The sequence below is a fragment of the Neomonachus schauinslandi genome, chromosome 2 (genome assembly GCF_002201575.2).
Source record: "Neomonachus schauinslandi chromosome 2, ASM220157v2, whole genome shotgun sequence".
NCBI lineage: Eukaryota > Metazoa > Chordata > Mammalia > Carnivora > Phocidae > Neomonachus > Neomonachus schauinslandi.
This window is the reverse complement of record NC_058404.1, coordinates 105093347-105115968: the sequence shown is the minus strand read 5'-3', so window position 1 is coordinate 105115968 and position 22622 is coordinate 105093347. Positions and strand designations below refer to the sequence as shown.

The window sequence follows — 22622 nt, the reverse complement described above, 5'->3', positions numbered from 1 at the left end:
TCAGGTTCCCAAACAATGAACATGAGTAGAGACCTGAAAGCCTAACAACCTCAAGCCCAAAGATAATTTTAATATAATCTTGTCAATCATATGAAATGAAAAACAGGAGAGAAGAGCAAGAAGGCTTGGACTGCAGTTGCCTTAGAGCCGTTGCTGCGTGGTTGGAATAGAGAGCTAAAAATGGAACAAGGCCCACTTGTACGACCTACCAACACTGTGACTATAGTCACCACCCACCCTGGCCAGATTTGTGTCTTGAGAGACAACACACAAGTTATTATCTCCTCTCTTCCTTTGGGTGAGAGAAATGGGGTTGAAGTAGACTTCCATTCCCCAGACTAAAAGTGATTTTAAGTGCTTGATTAGATTGTAAGGGGAAAAGGAAAAGAGAAGATTCTATGATGATTCCTGGCTTGGTCTGCAGTGTAGGTAGTGATGTTTACATTCTCTATATGTGTATATGGGGAATTCAGGATGAGGAACTCATTTGAGAGGAAACACGATGAGCCCAGTTTGGGATATGTTAATGTTATGCTGCTTGTAGGATGCCAAAATGGGAGTGCTAATTGCAATTTGGAAATACAGGTGAAAAGGCTGGGAGAGAGGTCAGGATCAGCCACTTATGACTGTCTTAAACGTAATTTCACGAACTGATGGGGCACAGCCTTACTAAGACTAATGCAGTTGGGAACTGGCATGTCTGGACCTGCTCAGAACCTGGTCCCTTGCAAATTTATCTTGGTGATGGCATGCTGGAGATCCTCCTGATGGCACCACCTGGCCCTGATACCAAATCTTACTGCACATTTCCTTTTAAACATTGCATGTCACATACTTCTTTCCTCCTACCAGGATTTCTCTCCAATGATCAACCATCATAGGCCTACATCCACAATGATGTGTACCACTCCAAATCTCAAATTATCAAAATTCTTATTGCTTCACAGATGAGTATTTGTTTCTCTTTTATCTCCAAACATGTTCGAATTTCCTCTTCCAAAACATGCATGCACACACACTCACACACACTTGCAACTTGTTTTCCTTTTAGCTACTGAACTCTTTCTCCCCTTTAGTTCATGGCCAATCCTTTCAAATAAATAGTTTCCATTTGCAGCTTACACTCCCTAACCACTCATTATTGCCTTAAATCCTTTCTATTTGGGTTCTGTGACTACCACATTAAGACGATGTCTCTCTTCTGCCAAAGACTGACTTCTTGCCAAATCCAATGACCTTTTCTCATATGTCACTCTCTGTAGAAATTAACAGTGCCTGGAAATCCTCTTTTCTTTTGAACTTTGCTCTCCTGGTTCTTATCTAATTTCTTTAACTTTTTCTTATTCATTTTTTTACTCTCTTACTCACTCAACATTTACGAGACACTGAATTTTTTACTTTTAAAATGTGTCATAGTTTAATGAAATAAAGTAGTAGGTGGGTTGGATTTAGGCAAACTCATGGGAAACGAGCAAATTAGTGGACATTTGGATGGTGAGCAGATTCAGAATATGGAGAGTTATTCTTATTTATTTATTAATGCCATTAGGTTGTGATAACACTGACAAATCACTTTCACATAGGATATATACTTAACAAGTACACGAACCTTCACTGTTCGTTTCTGGATGCTTTATTTCTTAGCAATCCCTCTTCTGATCTACACATGCTTTATTTCTGTGTATTAATACCACAGCTCAAGTCATATCCATCTTTCTTGGTTAAGGAGCCATTCTGTTTTTTCTATCTGTGTGACTTTTAGCATGTGATCTAACCTCTCTGTGTCTCATTGGCAAATGGGAATTAAGCTATTGTTATTTAAGGTGACTTCACATATTTTGCTTGTCATCCTTTCACATGTTTATGCTACAGTTAAACTTTTGATGATAATAATAATGATGGTTAACTTTTATTACACACTTAATGAGCCAGGCATTGTGATAAGCACCATGCCACGGAACTGCTCTAAGACATTGATGCTATGGTTGTCCTTATCTTAGAGTCAATGCTGCTGATACTCTAGCATGTGATACATAGCTGTGAAATCCAGAGACTTTGCAAAAAATTGTGGCCTATACATTCTTTTAAAAACTTCATGTTTTCTTTAATGAACCTTTATTTAATTAGGTCATGCTAAATTTGTATATAAAAGCAGGGGTACATTTTCTTGCAGGTGAGAAAACTGTCAAAGAAAATGCTTCCATAGACTGTAGGAAAAATACAGGCTGGCTAGAATCATGAAAGGAAATGTGACAAAGTTCTGGATAAATGCTGGGATTATGCAAGCAAAGGAAAAAAAATGATTTGCGGGTTTGCTTTGGCAACTTGTTTCTTAATATTCCTGTATATGAAACTTTCTTTCTTTCCAAGTTCCCAACCCTATTCTGTGAGCCATCCTTGACAAGCTGGTCATCGGGTTCTGTTTAACTCTCCTTTTCACCTCAGTTTACCTTAACGCTTAATTTAAGAGCCTAGAAGGAAATGCTTAAGCAAGAGAAATAAATTTGCAGAAGAAGGCAGGTAAAACCCTGGGTTTGCCTATAAATGGATTATTTTGATAGAGTTGGATTTGCTTCTTATTTTTGGCCCTGAAGGTAATAAGTGTGTTTGTGTGTGTGGTACAGCAGACAGGAAAGGAAGGAGAGGTCTGCACAGCAAATGGCACATGTTTCCATTTGTTTATGTTCAGCACTTGAATAACTTTAGTATTTGCACAGCTGAAGGAAAGGAAAGCACCCTGAGAATAGACACCATGAGGAACTCTAGAAGCTTGCAAACGAGAAACACATGAAATGGAAAAGAGCCACAAATGTTATAAGTAAAAAGGACCCCAGCCAAAATAAACCACATGTTGGGATGCTCTCTTCTAAAGGGAATCGATAAGGAGCACATTGAAATAATTATTCTGACAGTTCTCAATGCTGCTTATTTTTGTTATGAAGATATCAATACAGAGAAATTCGGAGATTGGGAAGATAGACATTTCTGCACAGTATAGTGAAAATACAAGAGCCTCTGGATCAGACAAAACAAATGGTTAATTCCATCTCTATAATTTTCAAAGATGATGCGTGGGGGTTTTACTTAATCTCTCAGAATGTCAGTTTCCTCCTCTGTAATGCAAGAGTAAGGCTAAAAAAGTATGATGAAGTTAAAAGTTGTGTTTTTTTTTTTTAAGAAAAAGCTCTCTGTCCACTTTAGACATCATATTTTCTCAGTTTCATCTGGTTTTAATTCTTCCTCTCTCTTCCACTTACTTTTTGACTGGGACCACAAGCACTGCATATATGTGTTTATGTGATGTTGTTTAGTACATATATACACACGTACAATTTGGGGGACTTGATTTCTCCTTTCAGATTAAGGGGAAACATTTCACCCTCGATTTATAGGCAGAGCAGGTTACAAAAGTGTAGAACGATACATGACCAACTGCACCACCTAACAAACATTAACTAAATGGCAGTTGTAACAGTTCCTCTTACCCCTGTAGGTGCCCTTAGGCCTTTGCTATAGTGAGACCAGTTGCAAACTCACCTATCTGTCTTGTACTGTCTCACTTTGGCCAGTGGGATGATCAGCACAGCACTGCTTATAACTATTCTGCCCTTGCTATGTCTGGGTAATGAGATTGATTGTAAGCTGGACCTTCCTCGATGTAGAAAAATAGAAACCATGGAAGATACAGCAAGCCAATTAGCCATAAGGAGAATAGATAGGCCTTTCACACAAACCAAAACCCATGCATCCTTAGCCTCACCGGCTATAAGTTTTTACACCTTGTTATCCTTTCTCTCCTCCCAGGGTTAGCACCATATATGACGCCCTGAAGGCTGGTAAATAACTGATCATCCTATCAGATTTGTCATTTAACATTAGCCTGGCAGCTGCCCTGTTTGGGTTATGTGTGCATCCTTCCAGAACTGAGTCTCAATAATGGTGATATGTTGTCTGCCCATCTAGCAGACAGTCAGTTCCCACATCCTGGCCCCACCCCCACCCCGGGGATCCTGCCCTAATCTTTAACTGCCCACAGTGACCTAATATAGACTGAAAATGGGACAAGGAGAAACACAGAATTTAAAAACAAGTGCTCAGTCAGAGGAAGATCAATGTAGACCTTGTTTACCACTTGGCTAAAGGGCTCATTGTTTACCACACTGGCTAAATAAGGTTGCCTTTCATGGTCTTCATGGTGTGGATTTTTGTTAGGTGGTATATTGGCAGTGAAACTCACCTTATTTAGTCTCTTTTTTTCTTGTAGCAAGTGGCAAAGGAGTTGGAAACACACTGTGGCAGCCCTAGCAATGGAAATAGTTTGGTTACAGAGACACTGACAAGTTCAGCCATAAACTTCTTCCACACTAGCCTCCCAAGGCACCAAGTTCTACCATTAGAATCCCATTATTTTGCCTACAAGAAAAGATCTCATCTTTTATTGTTAGTTAGCACCATTTAATTTAAAATATTTAGGGCCTTGAGGGAAACCTAAAGTACTACTCTGCTTATATTAGGGTTAGAAGAAGCATCAAGGACAAGAATAATTAATAGGACAATTAATAGGGCAAGATAAGTGTAGGTACTGAGATCCTGGGGGTAGGAAAGACCTTTTTCTGATATAGAGTGTGTGTGTGTGGAGGGGTGGGGGGGAGGCATCCTGGGTCTTGGGGATGAGAGGGGGGCTGCTGAGGACAAAGGAAGATTGCAATTTGACAAATGTAAGGGAAATTTAATATACAGCCAGATCTCTGTGCAGATGAAATAGAAATATATTAACTGTGACTCGATTTAAAATTTAAATGCATTGGCTTTCAGAATGGACCATCTGAAAATGCTTTATAAAAACCGTAGAGTTCTGTTCTAAAATTTAGCCTAGTCATGAAGCACATGGAGAGCATACACTGTCTGAAAGTTACAATACCAGTGATTTGCTCTTTCTTCTTTTCAGAACAAACAATAAATCAGAAACCAGAAAGTGATCAAAGATATGTATGAATGAGCTTAAAAGTAAGGCAAACAATTTTAAGTATAACTGAAAAACAAAAACAAGTAAGGTGTTACATTCTTTAAAACTTTTGCAATTATTTAAAATATCTCCTTTCATTTTAGGGGCTCCTGGGTGGCTAAGTTGGTTAAGCATCTGACTCTTGGTTTCGGCTCAGGTCGTGATCTCATGGTCATGAGATCAAGCTCTGCATTGAACCTTGCATCAGGCTTCACCCTCAGTGTGGAGTCTGCATGGGTTTCTCTCTCTCTCCCCATAAATAAAGAAATAATTAATTTTTAAAAATCTCCTTTCAAAAAAAAATAAGAAATAATAACAAATAAAAAAATCTCCTTTCATTTTAGAAATCAAAGGTAACATAACAATTATTATCTGCTGAGGACACCGGTTCAACCTGTAGAGCTATATAACACAAAATTGGAAACAGATGAAGGTGACTACATCAGAAAACTGGGGTTTTCTGAATATATTTTTATTTTTTACTGAATAATGCAGTCGATTGTTCTAATACTTTCATATTGTAGGAATAATAATAGTAAATGAAAAAATTAATATTCATTAAGCTTTTATTAAGTATCAGAAATTTCTAAAATTGTTATATGTAAAATGTCCATGACATGATGTGGTAGAAACTGTAATCTCCATTTTATAGGTAAGAAAACTAAGAGTTCAGGAGACCTAACTAATAGCTTACTACAGTAAATGCTAGAGCCAGGAATTTAGGGCAATTAGAGAATCTTAGGAGGGAATTTAAATTCATTTGGCTTTGGCAAAATGGTTTCCCACTGGTACCTAATTAATATCTTCAAAGCAAACAATTGCTTAGAAGCAATTGTAATAGGTTAGCTTAAACCTACTACTACCTTGAACTGTGATCAGGCAGTCCTATGATCAGGCACTAAAAGTATAACCTATTTCAATCTCATTCAAAACAATTTCTCTCATAAGTCGCCACCATCTTCCCATATTCAAGTTACTCTTCATTTATTACAATCCTATTTTCCCCCCAAGTGTTTAACATAACAGGAAGAGAATTCCAAAATCATGCCAAACCTTTAATGCATTCCACAATTAATCTCCAACCCACTCATTTATTAATTCGTTCAATGAATATTGAGTGCCCACCACATACTAGTCACAATTCTTGATACGCAAGCCTTTATGGAGTTCCTTGTATTTTGGTAGGAAAAAGAGACACTAGATAGATAAAATAATGTCGATATGTTCTTGTGTCAAAATCTGGGAGTTGTCACACAGTAACCACTTATCTCCTTTCTCAGTAAGTTATCCTCTGAATTTTATCTGGGCGCACAGCCACACAGAATAAAATCTGTATTTCCCAGCCTCTCTTGAGCTCTGTATGGCTACTCGACTAAGTTCTGGACAAAGGGATGTAAGCCAAAGAGATCTGAGCAATATCAGGACATGTTCTGAAGAGGAGACAGTGTGCCTTTCTCATTACTTTTTCCTTTTTCTGCTAACTAAAATATGAACATGCTCGCTAGAGCTGGAGCAGCCACTGAGGCCCAAGGGGACTGCATGTTAGGGATAATGGAGCAAAAAATTAGAAGGCAATTGAGCCCCTGATGATTATGTCAATCACACCAATCCTAGATTATTTACCTCTGGTCTAAGTATATATGTGGGAAAAACAAACTTCTGTCTTTTTAAAATTTCTGTTTTGGGGGTTTTTCATCCACTTCCATTTGACTTTAATATTAATGAAAAATATAAAGAAAAATGAAGCAAAATTAGGAACCAGAGCGTGGCACCATGTGATATTTTAGACATGGTGACTGGGGAAGTGCTTTATAAGGAATCAGTAATTGAATGGAGTCCTGATTGCATGGGAGAGTGAGCCACATGGGTCGAAGAAGAGCATGTTCCATCAAGCGGGAAATAGTAAAAGCAAAGCCCAGAAATGAGAATATACTTCTTCTGTGCTCAAAGACCAGCAAGGAGGCCAATAAAGCCCACCTTCCAAACCTGTTATCTTCTCATTCTCCCAAACAGGAATCCTTCACACCAGACCTTGCAAAGATTAGTCAACTTTGTAGGCTCTCTTCTTTATAGGTCTCTTCAAAAAGTACGACCCAGTTATGAGTCTCAGCTTTTACTCAAATAGCTTCATGGTTCAACCTTTAACACCATTGCCAAGTGTTCCCCCACTTTGCCATTCAAATATTACCCATTTTTCTGGACCTAGCATAATTCTCACTCCTGCTTAAGGAATGGTTCTACTGGTTAACCCAACATTGCTTTCTTCATTCTTGAAACTCCATAGATATTATTACCAATACTTTCATTGTAATGGTTAATGATCTATCATTCTAATTCATGTACGTGTCTCTTGCCACGTCAAGAAGATGCAGCATAAGATCTACATCTTAACAAGTTTTAAAAATCCCTTTTGGCTACTATCTCCTCAAAGAGCAGGTGCTCCATAAAAACTTTCTGTATGTTCCTTCAACCATCTCACAAACTAGAAACACAATGGAGAGAACCTAATCTTTCTCTGTTCCTCCCTTTCGCCAGGAAGATATGAGTAGCTGAAGTATTTGGTGCTATATATAGTCAGTTGATGTCAGCTGGATGCCAGTCTCTTCAGAAAGGCTCAGTCCCCAGTTTGAGTCAGAGCTAGGGACCATGCCGTCCCAGGCTCAGGGATAAAAACCATCGGGCCCAAGTGCCATCCATATTCCATCTCCACTCTTTCCTCCACAAATTGGGACTCATCCCTGCTGCAAAGCACAGCCTAAGAGCAAGGTGAGTATATTGTTTCCTAAAATGTTTTATTAGTCAGTTGTCCAAGGAGGTTCAGAGTTATGACCCATAAATGGGCCTTCTTTGCTTTAAAGGGCAGCTGTTGATGCTAATATTAAAATGCCACCACCAAAGAGTTCTGGTTTAATCTAGTGTCCTTTCTTCATTCTTACAGTTTGCTGGAACTGATGTACCGTGATGCTGGTACAAATGAAGGCCAGTAAGGAAACGATGACAGATTAAAATAAACTGTGGAAAAGAAAGAGGGAGGGGAGAGGAGGCAGCTCTCTCATTGTTTCTCCTTGCCTGGGGACCATTGTACAAGTGTATAGATAAGACTGGGACTGAAACTCTGAGTATTATCTTCTGTTCACTGTGATATTGCCTGTCAATGAATAACATGCTCTGTCACAAGATAGATAAGGCATATTAAAGTCACTCAGTAGAAACAATAATAAATTCCTAATAAAGAATGAAGATGCTCTCTTTCAAAAGGATGATTATAAAATACTCCAGATGAGTTCTTCACATTGTCTCAATAACGTTCCTTTATTTTCCACAGGGAACAAAAGACCATGCTTTCACATAATACCATGGTGAAGCAGAGAAAACAGCAAGCATCAGCCATCATGAAGGAAATCCATGGAAATGGTATCAGTGAAAATCCTTTTTTAGCATTACTCTAGCTCAGCATTAACAAAGATCCTTCCTGATGATATTTAATATTCTATAGTTTACTTCCTTTAAATTCTTGCTATTCTGTCATAACAAACCTGAGCTCTAGGGGGTGTAGAAAAGCCTATGGTAACTAATCCTTTTGTAGTCATCCTTTCTCATCTGAAAGCTATTTTCAGATGAACAACTGCTCTAAAGGAATGAAGCAATCTGACAGCTGATGTACATTCTGCTTGGCTTGCCTTTCACATTTCACATTATAAGTTAATATCACTCTCAATTCCTTTTTTTGGACAGGTCTCATACTTGTCTTCATGGTCCAACCCACATGGCATATCTTGCTTTCTTTTACCTTATATATTACATAAAACATTAAAAATATATTCTATCATCTTTTTTGTACAAAAACTGTTAAGTTGGAATTCAGATTATGAATTTCTTTAACCCCGAAACCAGTCTTCATATTTGGTAATTGGTTTACTAAGATATTTTCAATAGAAATCTACTTTTATTTATGATGTCTAGGGAAATACAAAGTTTATGTAGTCTCAAAGCATATGACTCAAAAAATTTAATATAAATTAGATGCAAGATGATATTCCATTCTCCTTTTCCTTAAGTTCCAGCAAATACCTCTAGAAAGCAATGATTTATAAATTGCATTTGATTGTTATAAAGGAAACTTTATGAGCGAAGGATAGCATCAATTTTAAAAGTGAATGGGTAGAATATCCAGATGCTTTTAAGGGCTGATTTGAGCCATTCCAGATATATCTGTGGAGTTTTCAGAATGCCTCCTTATTTCCCCTCCATTGACAAGGAATGTAACCTTTCACCTGAACACTATTGAGACCTAGAGGCATGAGATCTGGTGGGGGCAGCCAGGAACAGGGGTAAGTATAGTGTTTTCATATTTCACCTTCCATAAAGCACACTGCATAGAACCAGTCAAAGATTGTTTCAGATACTCTCCATAATGTAGTCATATCTAAAGAGTCCTGTTTTTAAGTTTCATTTTCTATTTTCTGGAATATAAAATTAGCATACTGGATTCAACTTAGTTTCCATGTTTTACTATGATGTCAGACTAGCTTGGAATAAAGTGAGAATAATTCTGAATCAGATTCCAGAACTAAACTTGTACGGGTCCAAAATTCAAAAATTCACACTTCTTTTAAATTTTTATGCTTCTTTATAGTTCCTGGTTCAGGTAGTTTACTTGAAATTGTTTTTATAGTTTTCCTGATCAACAAGGAAAAACTGGATGAACACTTGAGTTTGAGAATAAATTATTTACCTTAAAACTGGACTTGAGATAAGTTATTTTCTAATTGCATTCTAATCATTAATCAATTGATCCATTTAATGTATTCCCAGTTTAAATCATGTGTTGGATTCTACTCTATGTTAGTCCTGACATAGACCTTCAAGGGTAAGAATATCTTTTTCTTTTTCTTATAATGTAAATTTTGTGTTTATGAAACATAAAGAAAAAACACAATTCTATCTCAAGGGGAAAAAAACCCTCCAAACTATTATCTTACCACCAGTAGGTCCTGGCCATGTAAAGTCTGCTGAAGCCTCCCTCCCAAGTCATGGGTAGATTTCCAGCCCCCTTAAGGGGAGTCACATGCTCTGCCTGTGTTTGGAGGTCAAGTATCCAGATAATGCAGGATGATCGCAGACTTTCTTAACTCATCTGAGATAAAATAGCTGTAGTACTTTATGAAACAGCTTAAATAATTTCCCTCTCTTATTTCCTCTGACATCTTATATGGAACTTTACTATTTGTGTATGACATGGTGTCTAGAGATCCAGAGCTAGGGAAGTGTCATGGATGCTGAGATGAGACAGACTGCAAAGAAACCTTTTCGGGAATAAACCTCCAAACTTTCGAATACTTCACAGCAGCAAAAATCTGGATAATTTAAGATAGAGCATGCAACTGTTTTGATCTTAATTATAACACTTAGTAAATCAAACTTGGGTTGGATTTTCCCTTATAAAATTGAACAGAGAAGGATGTTTTCAAAGCCCTCCTTCTCTCCTTGTGCATCAGGATTTTTTTTCTTTTGTACTTGGAACTCCTTTATTTTTTATATCACTTTTCAAAAACATTTAGCCTGGAGAAGAATGAAACGTGACAATGAACTGACTAAGTGGGTTGTTTTTTAACATGAACTGCAAGTTCACTCCAGTTCTTGTCGTTTGGTAGAGACACTATAGCTGGTGAACCTTTGAGATCAATTGGTAGGAAAATGTAAGAATCAAAAAAGGAGAGTTGTACATCAGAGCACTCATTCCATCTGAAGGAGAAATAACCTCCAAGAATTAATGAAAAATCTTACCCATCTAGACTAAAATACATAGAACTGGATAGAATGAGTAAAAATGTAGATAACTTCCAGCTTCTACTAACTACACCCCAAACTGTTACTCATTACAGATCCACTATGTTTGTCATGTCAGATTATGTCCCAGCAGCAACTATACCACACTCGCAACAAATAATTAATAGAAAGTATCCCCTGACACTAAGGCTCTATACTGTCACATCGTTACATCATTATATCATGATCATCATCATCATGATCATCATCGATATTAGAAGGAATAGAGCTGATGGTAGCAATTGTCTTGGCGTTACTGCTGTGAAACAAAACTTCTGTGCTTTATACAGAAGTAAGAGAACCATGTTGCTACCATCTAACAAGTGCTATTCTAAGACAGGCAAAAATACAAAAATATTTTGCCATTATCCATGCGTGAATAGTTGTGGGGGCAAGAATAGTTGGCTTATCAAAGTTTCATGCCCCCCAGCCCTGTGCCATTTACCCCTAATTCGTACATATTCTCCGGTATTAATCCTGTTCCTCTTCTCACTAAATCTTCCAGACTTGAATACTGCAGGAGGAGGGAGAGAGATAGGGAAGCATAAAATGATAGGGAGTGATAAGTTGACAGAAAGAGGAGGGAGAGTAAGAATAGAAGCAGGTGATGCTCTAGAGAGCCACTGGCATCTGTCCCGACGTGGTGGGGAAAAGGAATTGGAATGAAAATAACCATAAGAAGAACTGGGCATACGCTGACCCCCAGTCTTACACACAGATGTAACTGACAGATTAGAAGAACTTCAGAAACAGGGAAGACCACAGTGCCTCGGAAGGCTGCTTCAGTCACCCTACAGTTTTTTCACTGGGGCTCTGTGAGGGCTTTTTTGGGATGTTTTTTGTTTATGTTTTTAATTTTTCCCTGCATGACTGGTGAACAGCTTTTCCCAGCACACAGAAGAGGACTGAGCAGCCTGTTTTTGTGACTTCAGGAAAAGAGTTTAGCTTTGTGGTTTGAAAACAGGAAGCCCGGGTTCTAAATGGAGTGCTGTTGTTGGTATGGTACCAGGAGCCCTGGGTTCCAGACCAGACCTCAGATGCCTCATCTGAACATGAGGAGGTTGGATTTGCTGATCCATTTAATTCTAAAATTCCATGATTCTAATTTACTGAGCTGTGTGCTACAGTCAAACATCAGCATATCTGAGTTTCTCCAATAACAAAGACAATGCTAATATTAACATAAATTGCAAGGGCACTTTGAAAAGTATAGAGTATAAAATCTAGAAATTCAGATGGAAGATTACGTGAAGACCCCTTTTGCTTTTCCTGCATCAGCATATCTTAAACTATAATGTTTTAATCAAGCCATCAATGTTAAAATTAGGACACCAAGAAGGCCTTAAATACCACAGATCAAATATGAAAAGTTTGGGGAGAAAAAGAACTTAACCTAATGCTTCAGTGTACAAGTTTATTAGTCTTCCTTGGTTTAAATTTTCACATCAGCACTCCATAACCCCAAGAAAAGTGTGCTTTTTTGGGAAATTAGTAAATTCATAAGATTTTTTGAGCATGCCATAGGTTTCTAAACTTCTATAAAGGTCCTTCAGAAAAGTAGCACCAGAGAGCTAGAATAAATTCTAGTCACTACCCAAGCAGAAATCACAGTATTAAGTCCAACCATACTATTCTATCATCCTAGTTTCTTTGTTGTCTTTTTCACTCTAATATGCTGTACATGTGCATTTCATAAACAGTACTAGATGATTGTGTAATTCCAAACTGTGTAATTCAATATATTGGTAATCTCATTTCTTAAATGTTTAAAAAATTACAGTTACTAAATGATAATATTTTATAGTAAGTTTTGAAAACTATAAAATAGCTATAGAACTCAAATCAAAGCAAAGAGATATAAAATAGGAAATTAAAGAATCTCAGATGGATTTCAAAATCAACTTTTTAATGTAAAGAAAATTATTAATGGCCTTATTATCAACTGTAGTCTTTTCAGGCATTATTCAAAATGACAGTCTGGACTATTATCTTTCATGTAATATGTATATGTGTATGTTACATTTTGAAATAAAGCATATTTTATGGACTATTATTCAATCCACTTAGGCCAACTATCTGTATACAAGCAGAAGAGACTTGTGCAATACAAAGAAAATTGTTGGCCTCAGGCTTCTAAGTAAATCAATAGGACCACCGTAGAGCAAGTCAGTTTCGTTAACTCCCCTCCACTGGTTTTGCCCATTCTACCAGAATTGCAACTGCCAGGGAATCATGGGAAAAGAGGGTTTTTTTAATTAAGATCTTTTGTCTTACTACAATTATGTGTAAATGAGTATCTTTACAAACTATGAATTAGATTCACTGATCTAACTAAATATGTAACTTTTGGTAGGATCAAAATTTCACATTAAATGTGTAAAACTACCTGTGCACACATAAATCATTTGATCAAGTTTCAGAACGTTAATGTATGAAATAAATGTGAAAAAAAGAATGTTTCCTTTTGGAGGAACTTAAGTCCAGTGTTTGTTCATAAGACTATGCATTAATGTAAGGTTTGAAAAAGGAACTGATCACATTTTCAAAGATCACATATTGTCTCAATAAAATGCAATTTTCCATTTGGTTTCTAATACTCATTGCAATGGGGCTCTACAGTATGAAAGGTAGAAGGAAAGTATACTCAAAAAAATTATTTGAACTTTTTTTTTTTTTTTTTTTTTTTTAAAGATTTTATTTATTTATTTGAGACAGAGAGAATGAGAGAGAGCACATGAGAGGGGGGAGGGTCAGAGGCAGAAGCAGGCTCCCCGCCGAGCAGGGAGCCCGATGTGGGACTCGATCCCGGGACTCCAGGATCATGACCTGAGCCGAAGGCAGTCGCTTAACCAACTGAGCCACCCAGGCGCCCCTGAACTTTTTAATGTAAGATTTTAAACCTTAGTTTAACTACAAAAGTATTGAACGTTTGAGGACACTACTGAAGAAGAGTATTTCTAGTAGATTAAAAATTGTGGGTTTTTTGTGGAAATTAACTTGATTATGGCCAAGATCCTTAGATTATATGTCTGTATCAATTTATAATTAGATATTCAACTGTTCATAAATAATCATTGATTCTTGAAATAGTAGCCAAATACAATATATCAAGAAAATCTTTAAAGAACAAAGGGAAAATTCTGGATCACTATAAATGACATCAATAGGAAAGTATGCCTAGCAATATTATTTTCAATAGATGATCTAATGCCACAAAGACAACCTTCTAATCCATCAAGGCAAGGATATGTATCCTGAATAAGTTATATCATTTATCAGGCATCCAGATTAAAAACACTGTTAAGACCCTGCAGAGGGGTTTGCACTAAAGGGCAGGGAACAGCTGGACTTGGATTCTATGTGCTCAGTTGACAGTGTTCTTCACTCTGTAAGTTTAAGTAATGAAAGTGTTCATACATTAGATTCCCCTCACAGATGGTTTGGAACTACTGCTCCAGTTATAAATTTAACTATTGGAAGGGAAGGGAAGAAAATCCTAGAGAATTTAGATATGTCTTTTGCTGTTTGTTTGTTTATGCAAAATATGTTGACTTAACATATTCCTGTGTCTAGTGCCTTGCTAGTAAATACTTAACAACTGGTTCTTTGGGGCGGGGGGAAATGCCTTGGTTTCCGGAGTTTGCCAATTTCTATGGTATAAATACACCCACCACGGCCGATTTCAAGCTACCATCAAGAAGGCACTGAATGGAGATTTAGGAAAATATGTTCAGTAATACGTTATACAGTATTTCCACCATACACATACAAACAGATAGAAATAACATTAGAAGCATAGGTAATAGCAAAATGCAGTAAAAAGACTTAAAAAGTGATACGTTTTGAGTATTGCTTTGTCTTTAAATACTTTTTCTAATTATTAAATTTATATAATTTAAGTTTAATTAGGGCTGTGTTTACTGAAGTTAACTACTGGCTCACAGAATTCTTGAAAATTTATCAGTCAACTCTTGTGAGCCAGTAGAAGTTTGCTCTAATGCTGACTTATCATCTAGTATTTCTGGCCCCAGAGGTCCTTAATACTTTCAGATGGCCACTCAAAGCCAGTTAACTCACTGTCTATCACGGAGTAGGAGGGAGAAAATGTAGGCTTAGAGGAAGTGGAATGGAGTGTGACGAATAAGAAAAGAGGTTGAGTGTCCATTATTTTATGCACCTTCTCCTTTTTCCTTTTTCTCTCTTATTTCTCCTCTCTTATGATACAAATTTACTAGTAATAACAGATTGTGCCAGCTGATTAGTAGGTAAGTTCCTCATGGCTCTTACTGAACATCTATTCCTTGTAGCAGCTTGAGTGATGGTTCTAGTGCTTTGCTAAAAAGGAGTGAATGTATCTTATGAAACCAGATGAGTCCATGACCAGCGGTATATCCATTTTTGTTATAGCTCTGCTCTCTGCTCTCTTTCCTCTTTGAGGCCCCTACTTCTGGGCTTTTAGGCTGGTCTTCCTCACTCTTCCTTATGACTCCCATCTTAATATAGTTTTTGGACCTACATCAGTGAGATGAAGATCTGGAGAGAATAACTATATCTGCATGCTTTTAGTTGAAAATAAGAGAAAGTCCGAAGCCAACTAGCTTAAACAATAAAGGGAATTTATGGCTCATATATCTGAAAAGTTCAGAGGTGATCTTGTAGGGCTTCATCTAGCCACTCAAGTATGCTGCCAAGGATTCTCTGGTTTCGCTGTCTCTGTTTTGATTTCCTTGGGGTAAGCTTCAACCCAAGCCTGGCTCTATCATTCTACCAAGTACTTGCCAATAGTTCCCTGGGCAATATACTTCCGTGTTTACATGCAGCAGGATAAAGAAAGCATCTTTGGCACAACATGCACAGAGAAAAGTCCTGATATTCACTCTCACTGACCTGGGTCAGGTCTTGTACTTGTTTCTGAATCAATCACCAAGCTGATCAACTCTGGTCAAACACACCCCAGAAGATTATTGTAAATCACAGGGACCAGCAGGATGGAATCTACTTAAGTCATGTGGTTATTTCAGAAACATTGGTGGAATCAGTTAATATCGGAGGGCCTTTAAAAGAAGGAAATGAGATAAAAACATTTTCTCAAATTTCTGTCTGGAGTCACAGAATTAAACTTATGCTATAGCTTAGAATTTAGAAGATATAGAAATTAATATAATAATATGCTATTCCTTTTTCTAACACCTCTATTTTCATTTAACTGTTTGTAATGACTCAAAACAGTAACAGAAATGGGGAGGAAGAAAAAAATTGCATTTCTGTTTTGGTTTCTTTATGGAAAATCTTTGTAGCCTTCATTGTAAGGAGAAAGATTCTATAACTATGAAGATTGTCATCTCCACGTTTTTTAGTGGCTGCCTGCTTTGGGGCATTTTTCATTTCCTGAAAATGTCCCATTAGAAAGGTTTTTCAGGAAAAACTTAAATGTGTTTAAAAACATTATTTGTAATATATTACATTATATAGAATATGTATTTCTAGAAAAGTTGAATGGAAAAAAATCTGTAGATTTTGACTTTTTGTGTTACTATTTCATTCTCTCTCTCTCATTGCTAATTGAATTGTTTTGAGAAACATTTAAAGGAGATTCCCCCTTCCCATAACTGCACTAAGTATAAGCAATACTGTTTCTTCTATCCTTTGTATCTAAAGGGAACTTGCTATTTTGATTATAGAATCAAAAAGTTGGGCACCTGGGTGGCCCAGTTGGTTAAGCATCTGCCTTCGGCTCAGGTCATGATCCCAGGACCCTGGGATGGAGCCCCACGTGGGGATCCCTGCTTGGTGGGGAGTCTGCTTCTCCCTCTCCCTCTGCCCTTCCCCAGCTTGTGCTCTCTCTCTCTCTTTCTCTCCTTCTCTTTCTCAAATAAACAAATGAAATCTTTAAAAAAAGGATCAAAAAGTTGAAAGAGCCCACCCTGTCACTCTCTTTAGAATATGGAGGTATATATTCATAGATACGTTGAAAAATAACCTAGCTTCTCCTTCCATGTTCCAAGCACACAGTAACAAAGATTCCAAACACTCTCAAATAGATGAAAGCAAATATTCCCTGTAGAACTCAACAGGTTTGGCAAGCAAATCCCAGGCAACTGTTATAAAACACCCTCATTTATTTTGCTCTCTTCCTCCTATTCCTTTTTCGTAGGCAATCCCTGCCATCCCTGGGGATTGTAAAGCATAGCTTTTTTTTTTTTTTTTCATACTGGAGAGCAGACAAAGCTGCTCCACTTGCATTAGGAGGGGCTATGAATTTTTTAATTTAATTTCTTTTTAATAATACACTTTTTTAAGAGCAGTTTTAGGTTTACAGAAAAACTAAGCAGAAAGTAGAGTGTTCCCATATACCCCTTCTCTTCCCAATACATAGTTTCCTCTATTACTGACATCTTGCCTTAGTGTGATGTATTGGTTATGGCTGCTGAACCAATATTGATACACTATTAAACACTAAAGTCCAGGGGCACCTGAGTGGCTCAGTTGGTTAAGCAACCAACTCTTGGTTTCGGCTGGTGTCATGAACTTGGGGTCCTGGGATCAAGTCCTGAGCTGCTCTGCACTCAGTGTGGAGTCTGCTGGAGATTGTCTCCCTCTCCCTCACTCTCTCTGTACCTCCCCTGCTCATGCACATGCACTCTCTCTCTCTTTCTCTAAATTAAGTAAATAAAATCTTTAAAAAAAAAAAAAAACAACTAAAGTCCATAGTTTACGTTAGAGGTCACTCTTTGTGTTGTAGTGTTTTATGGGCTTTCACGAATGCATAATGTCATATATCTGCCATTATAGTATCATAGGGAATAGTCTCACTGCCCTAGAAATCCCTTGTACTCTACCTGTTTATCCCTACTACCTCCCCCCAAGCCCTTGGCAACCACTGATTCTTTTACCGTCTTCCAGAGTTTTGCCTTTTCCAGAATGCCACGTAGCTGGAACCATACAGTGTGTAGCCTTTACAGACTAGTTTCTTTCACTTAGCAATTTACACTTAAGGATTATTCATATCTTTTTATGGCTTTGTAGCTTTTTTTTTTTTGAGATAATTGTAGTTCATATGCAATTGTAAGAAATAATACAGAGCTATCCCATCATGGGATATCCCATCCCTTTCCTAATTTCCCCCAAGGTAATACCTTGCAAAGCTATAGTATACTATCACAACCAGAATATTGTTATTAATAGTCAAGAGACTCCTGCCAATTACAACTCTGCTCTTTATTTCTCTCTATATATTTTTTCATTTCAAGAATGCTATATAATGATACACACACACACATAGTGTATAACCTTTGGGGGTTGGCTTTTTTCCACTCAGTGTAATTCTCTGGAGATAGGTCCAGGAGATGTATATTTCAATAGTTTTTTCCTTTTTATTGCTGAGTACCATGGTATGGATGGACCACAGTGTGGTTAACCATTTACCCATTGAAGTACAACTGGATTATTTCTGTTTTGTTTTTAATTAAGAATAAAGCTGCTATGAATATTTATACATAGCTTTTTGCGTGAACATGAGCTTTCATTTTACTGGAATAAATGCCCAGTATTACTGTTAGTTCTACGGTAGGTTTTTAACAGAAACTACTAAGTTACTTTCTAGAGTGGCCGTATCATTCTACATTTCCAACAGCAATATGTAAGTGATCCAGTTTCTCCACACCCTCCCCAGCATTAGGAGCTATCACTATTTTTCATTTTAGCCATTCTATTTTTTTTTAAGATTTTATTTATTTATTTATTTGACAGAGAGAGACACAGCCAGAGAAGGAACACAAGCAGGGGGAGAGGGAGAGGGAGAAGCAGGCTTCCAGCGGAGCAGGGAGCCTGACTCGGGGCTTAATCCCAGGACCCTGGGATCATGACCCAAGCCAAAGGCAGACGCCTAACAACTGAGCCACCCAGGCGCCCCATTTTAGCCATTCTAATAGTGACATCGCATTATGGTCTTAATTTGCATTTCCTTAATTTGAATTGACTGATGATGTTGAACATTTTTGTATGCTTATTTGCCATCTGTATTTCTTCTTTGGTGAAATGTCTCTTCATGTCTTTGGCCCATGTTCTAATTGGATTGTTTGCATTTTTACTGGCGAGTTTTGAGAGTTCTTTATATACTCTAGCTTGTTGTCAAATACGGTTTCCCACTCTGTAGCTTGTCTTTTCATCCTTGTAAAAGTCTTTCTCAGAGCAAAAGTTTTTAATTTTGATGAAGTCCTATTTATCAGTTTTTCCTCTAATGAATTGTGGTGTCAAGTTCAATAGTGTTTTGCCCAGCCCTCAACCCAAAGGTATAATCATGTAATTTTTCTTCTCTAGCCTATTAATATTGTGGAATATATTGATTTTTGAATATTGAACCAGTCAGTATCCCTGGGATAAACCCCACTTATTCATAGTATAGTATTTTTATATATTGTTGAATTCTAATTACTAATATTTTGTTAAGGATTTTTGCTTCTATATGCATGGAGAATATTGGTCTGTAGCTTTCTTTTCTGTGTCTTGTCTTTAGTTTTGGCATCAGGGTAATATTAGCTTAATAAATAAATTGGGAACTGTTCTCTCATCTTCTATTTTCAGGCAGAGATTATGAATTGGGTGTTAATTTTTGAAATGTTTGGTAGAATTCTCCAGTGAAATTATCTAGCTCTAAAGATTTCTTTTTGGGGGGATTTTAAAATTATAAATTTGATTGCTTTATATTTATAGGATTAATCAACTTCTCTACTTCATATTGGTGAGATATGATACTTCGTGCTTTTAAAAAATTGGTGAATTTTTTTTTAAGTTTTCAAATTTATGTGAATTTATGTATACAATTGTTCATAGTATTCTCTTACTATCCATTTGCTATCTACAATGTGTGTAGTTCCTGTAGTTCCTTCTTTTGTTCCTAACATTGGTAATTTGTGTCTTTTATATTTTTGTCTGTGTCAGTCTAGTTAGAGATTTGTCAATTCTATTTATCTTTCAAAACTCAACTCCATGCTTAACTGGTTTTTTATTTCAGCTGTTATCTTTGTTATTTCCTTCCTTCTGCCTGCTTTGGGTTTATTTTGCTCTTCTTTTTCTAGGGTTTTGTTTTTTCTTTTGAGAAAGAGAGATAACACATGCGTACATGTGTGCAAGCCAGCAAGTGGGTGATGAAGGGCAGAGGAAGAGGGAGAGAGAGAATCTTAAGCAGGCTCCATGCTCAAGGCAGAGTCCCCCTCAGGACTTGATCTAGGGTCATGATCTGTGCTGAAACCAAGAGTCTGACACTTAACTGACTGAGCTACCCAGGTGCCCCCTTTTTCTAGGTTTTTAAGGTAGAAGCTTAGATTATTCATTTAAGACTTTTTATTTTTTTAATGTATGCATTTAGTGCTATAAATGTCCCTCTCAGCACTGCATTAACTGTGTCCCATAAATTTTGACATGCTTTATTTTCATTTTCATTCCCAGATCAATGATTTTTTTTTATTTCCCTTGAGACTTCCTCTTTGACCCATGGATTATTTAGAAGTATGTTGTTAAGTTTCCAAATATTTAGAGATTTTCCTATTATCTGTTACTGATTTCTAATGTGATTCCATTGTAAACAGAAATCATATTCTGTACAATTTTAACTCTTTTAAATTTGTTAAGGTTTATTTTATGGCCCAGGATATGGTCTACCTTGGTATATGTTCCATGAGCACTTGAAAAGAATGTGCATTCTATTGTTGTTCAGTAGAATCTAATTCTATAAATGTCAGTTAGATCTTCCTGGTTAATGGTATTATTGAGTCCTTTTATATCTTGCTGATTTTCTGTCTGTTGTTCTATCCTTTGTTGAGAGAGGGATGTTGAAGTCTCCAACTATAACTGTGGATTTGTCTATTTCTCCTTTCTGTTCTTTAATTCTTTTTGTTGTTGCTGTTGTGGTTTGGTGCATACACATTTAGAATTTCTAGGTCTTCTTGGTGGATTGATATTTTAATCATTATATAATGTTTTTTCTGTCTCTGGTAATTGTCTTTGCTCTGAAATCCACTTTATTTGATATTAATATGACCACTCCTGATCTTTGATTAATATTTCCTTGATATATCTTTTTCCATCCTGTTAGTTTCTTTCTTTTTTTTTTTTTTTTAAGATTTATTTATTTATTTGAGAGAGAGAGAGAGAGTGCATGTGTGCAAGTGAGGGGAGGGGCAGAGGGAGAAGGCAAGAGAGAATCTCAAGCAGACTCTCCGCTGAGCACAGAGCCTAACACAGGGCCCAATCTCATGACCCTGAGATCATGACCTGAGCCAAAATCAAGAGTCAGATGCTTAACTGACTGAGCCACCTAGGTGGCCATCCATCCTGTTACTTTCAACTTGCCTCTATTGTTCAACTCACAGCATACAGCTGGATCATGTTTTTTAATCCAATCTGCAATCTTTGTCTTTTAATTGATATATTTAGAGCACTCATATTTAATGTGATTATTGATGTTTTAGGGCTTAACTCTACCATTTTATTTTTTTTTGTTTTGTTTGTTGCTTCTGTTTTTTATTTCTGTTTTCTTTTTCCTATTTTTCTATGGTTTACTTGAACATTTTTAAGATTTCCATTTCTATTTATCTATAGTGATTTCAAGTCCATCTGTAATAGCTTTTTTGGGAGTTGCTCTAAGAATTACATTACATATGTGGGACGCCTGGGTGGCTCAGTCATTGGGCTCTGCCTTTGGCTCAGGTCATGATCCCAGGGTCCTGGGATCAAGCCCCGCATAGGGCTCCCTGCTCTGTGAGAGGCCTGCTTCTCCCTCTCCCACTCCCCCGCTTGTGTTCCCGCTCTCGCTGTCTCTCTCTCTCTGTCAAATAAATAAATAAAATCTTAAAAAAAAAAAAAAGAATTACATTACATAGGCATAACTTATCAAAGTCTACAGATGTCATCACTTTATCAATTCAAGTGAAGTATAGAAAACTTACCTACCTTCATGTCCCTTTATCCTCCTCTGTTTGCAATATAATTGTCTTAACTATTTCTTTTACACACATTTATAATTATATCAGAGAGTGTTATAGTTTTTGCTTCTAACATCAAACATAATTTAGAAAACTCAAGAGGAGAAGGGAAGCTTATTGTATTTACCCACACTGTTGCTCACTGTATTCTTTCTTTGCTCCATATTTTATTGTTTCCCTCTTGTTTAAAGGACTTCCCTTAGCTTTTTGCTATGGTCTGATTGTTTGTGTCCCCACCAAATTCATATACTGAAATCCTAATGCCCCTGTGATGGTATTAAGAGATGGAATCTTTGGAGATGATTAGGTCATGACAGTGGAGTCCTCATGAAAGAGATTAATGCCCTTATGAAAGAGGTCCAAGAGAGCTATCTTGTCCCTTCCACCATGTGAGAACACAGCAAGAAATCTGCAATCTGCAACCCAGAAGGGGGCTTTCACCAGAACCCCAACCATGCTGTCACCTAGATCTCAGACTTCCAGCCTCCAGAACTGTGAGAAATAAATTTCTGTTGTTTAGAAGCCACTGGTCTTTGGTATTTTGTTATAGCTGCCTGAACCATTGTTTTAGGATAGGCCTCTAGGAAACAAATTCTCCTAGTTTCCCTTCATCTGAAGATGTCTTAAATTCTCCTTCATTTCTAAAGGATATTTTCACTGGGTATCAGATTATGGGTTGACAGTTTTTTTCTTTCAGTAACTCTGTGCCACTTTCTCCTGGTTTTCATGGTTTCTGGTGATAAATTCACTGTCATTCTCATTTTTGTTTTCTCTCCCTATAGGTAAGTTGTCATTTTTCTCTGGCT

General features: G+C 37.1%; 1 protein-coding gene across 1 annotated transcript in view; it reads left to right on the top strand.

Annotated features, from left to right (window-relative positions):
- Nucleotides 1–7725: 7725 nt before the first annotated feature.
- The window catches only part of MYOZ2 (myozenin 2), a 39352-nt gene continuing 24455 nt past the window's right edge, over nt 7726–22622 (top strand). Inside the window, exons 1-2 of the mRNA XM_021684461.1 lie at nt 7726–7771; nt 8331–8419. Of these exons, the coding sequence (XP_021540136.1) occupies nt 8344–8419 (76 nt within the window). The 5' untranslated portion in view covers nt 7726–7771; nt 8331–8343. The remainder of the gene's footprint in view (nt 7772–8330; nt 8420–22622) is intronic.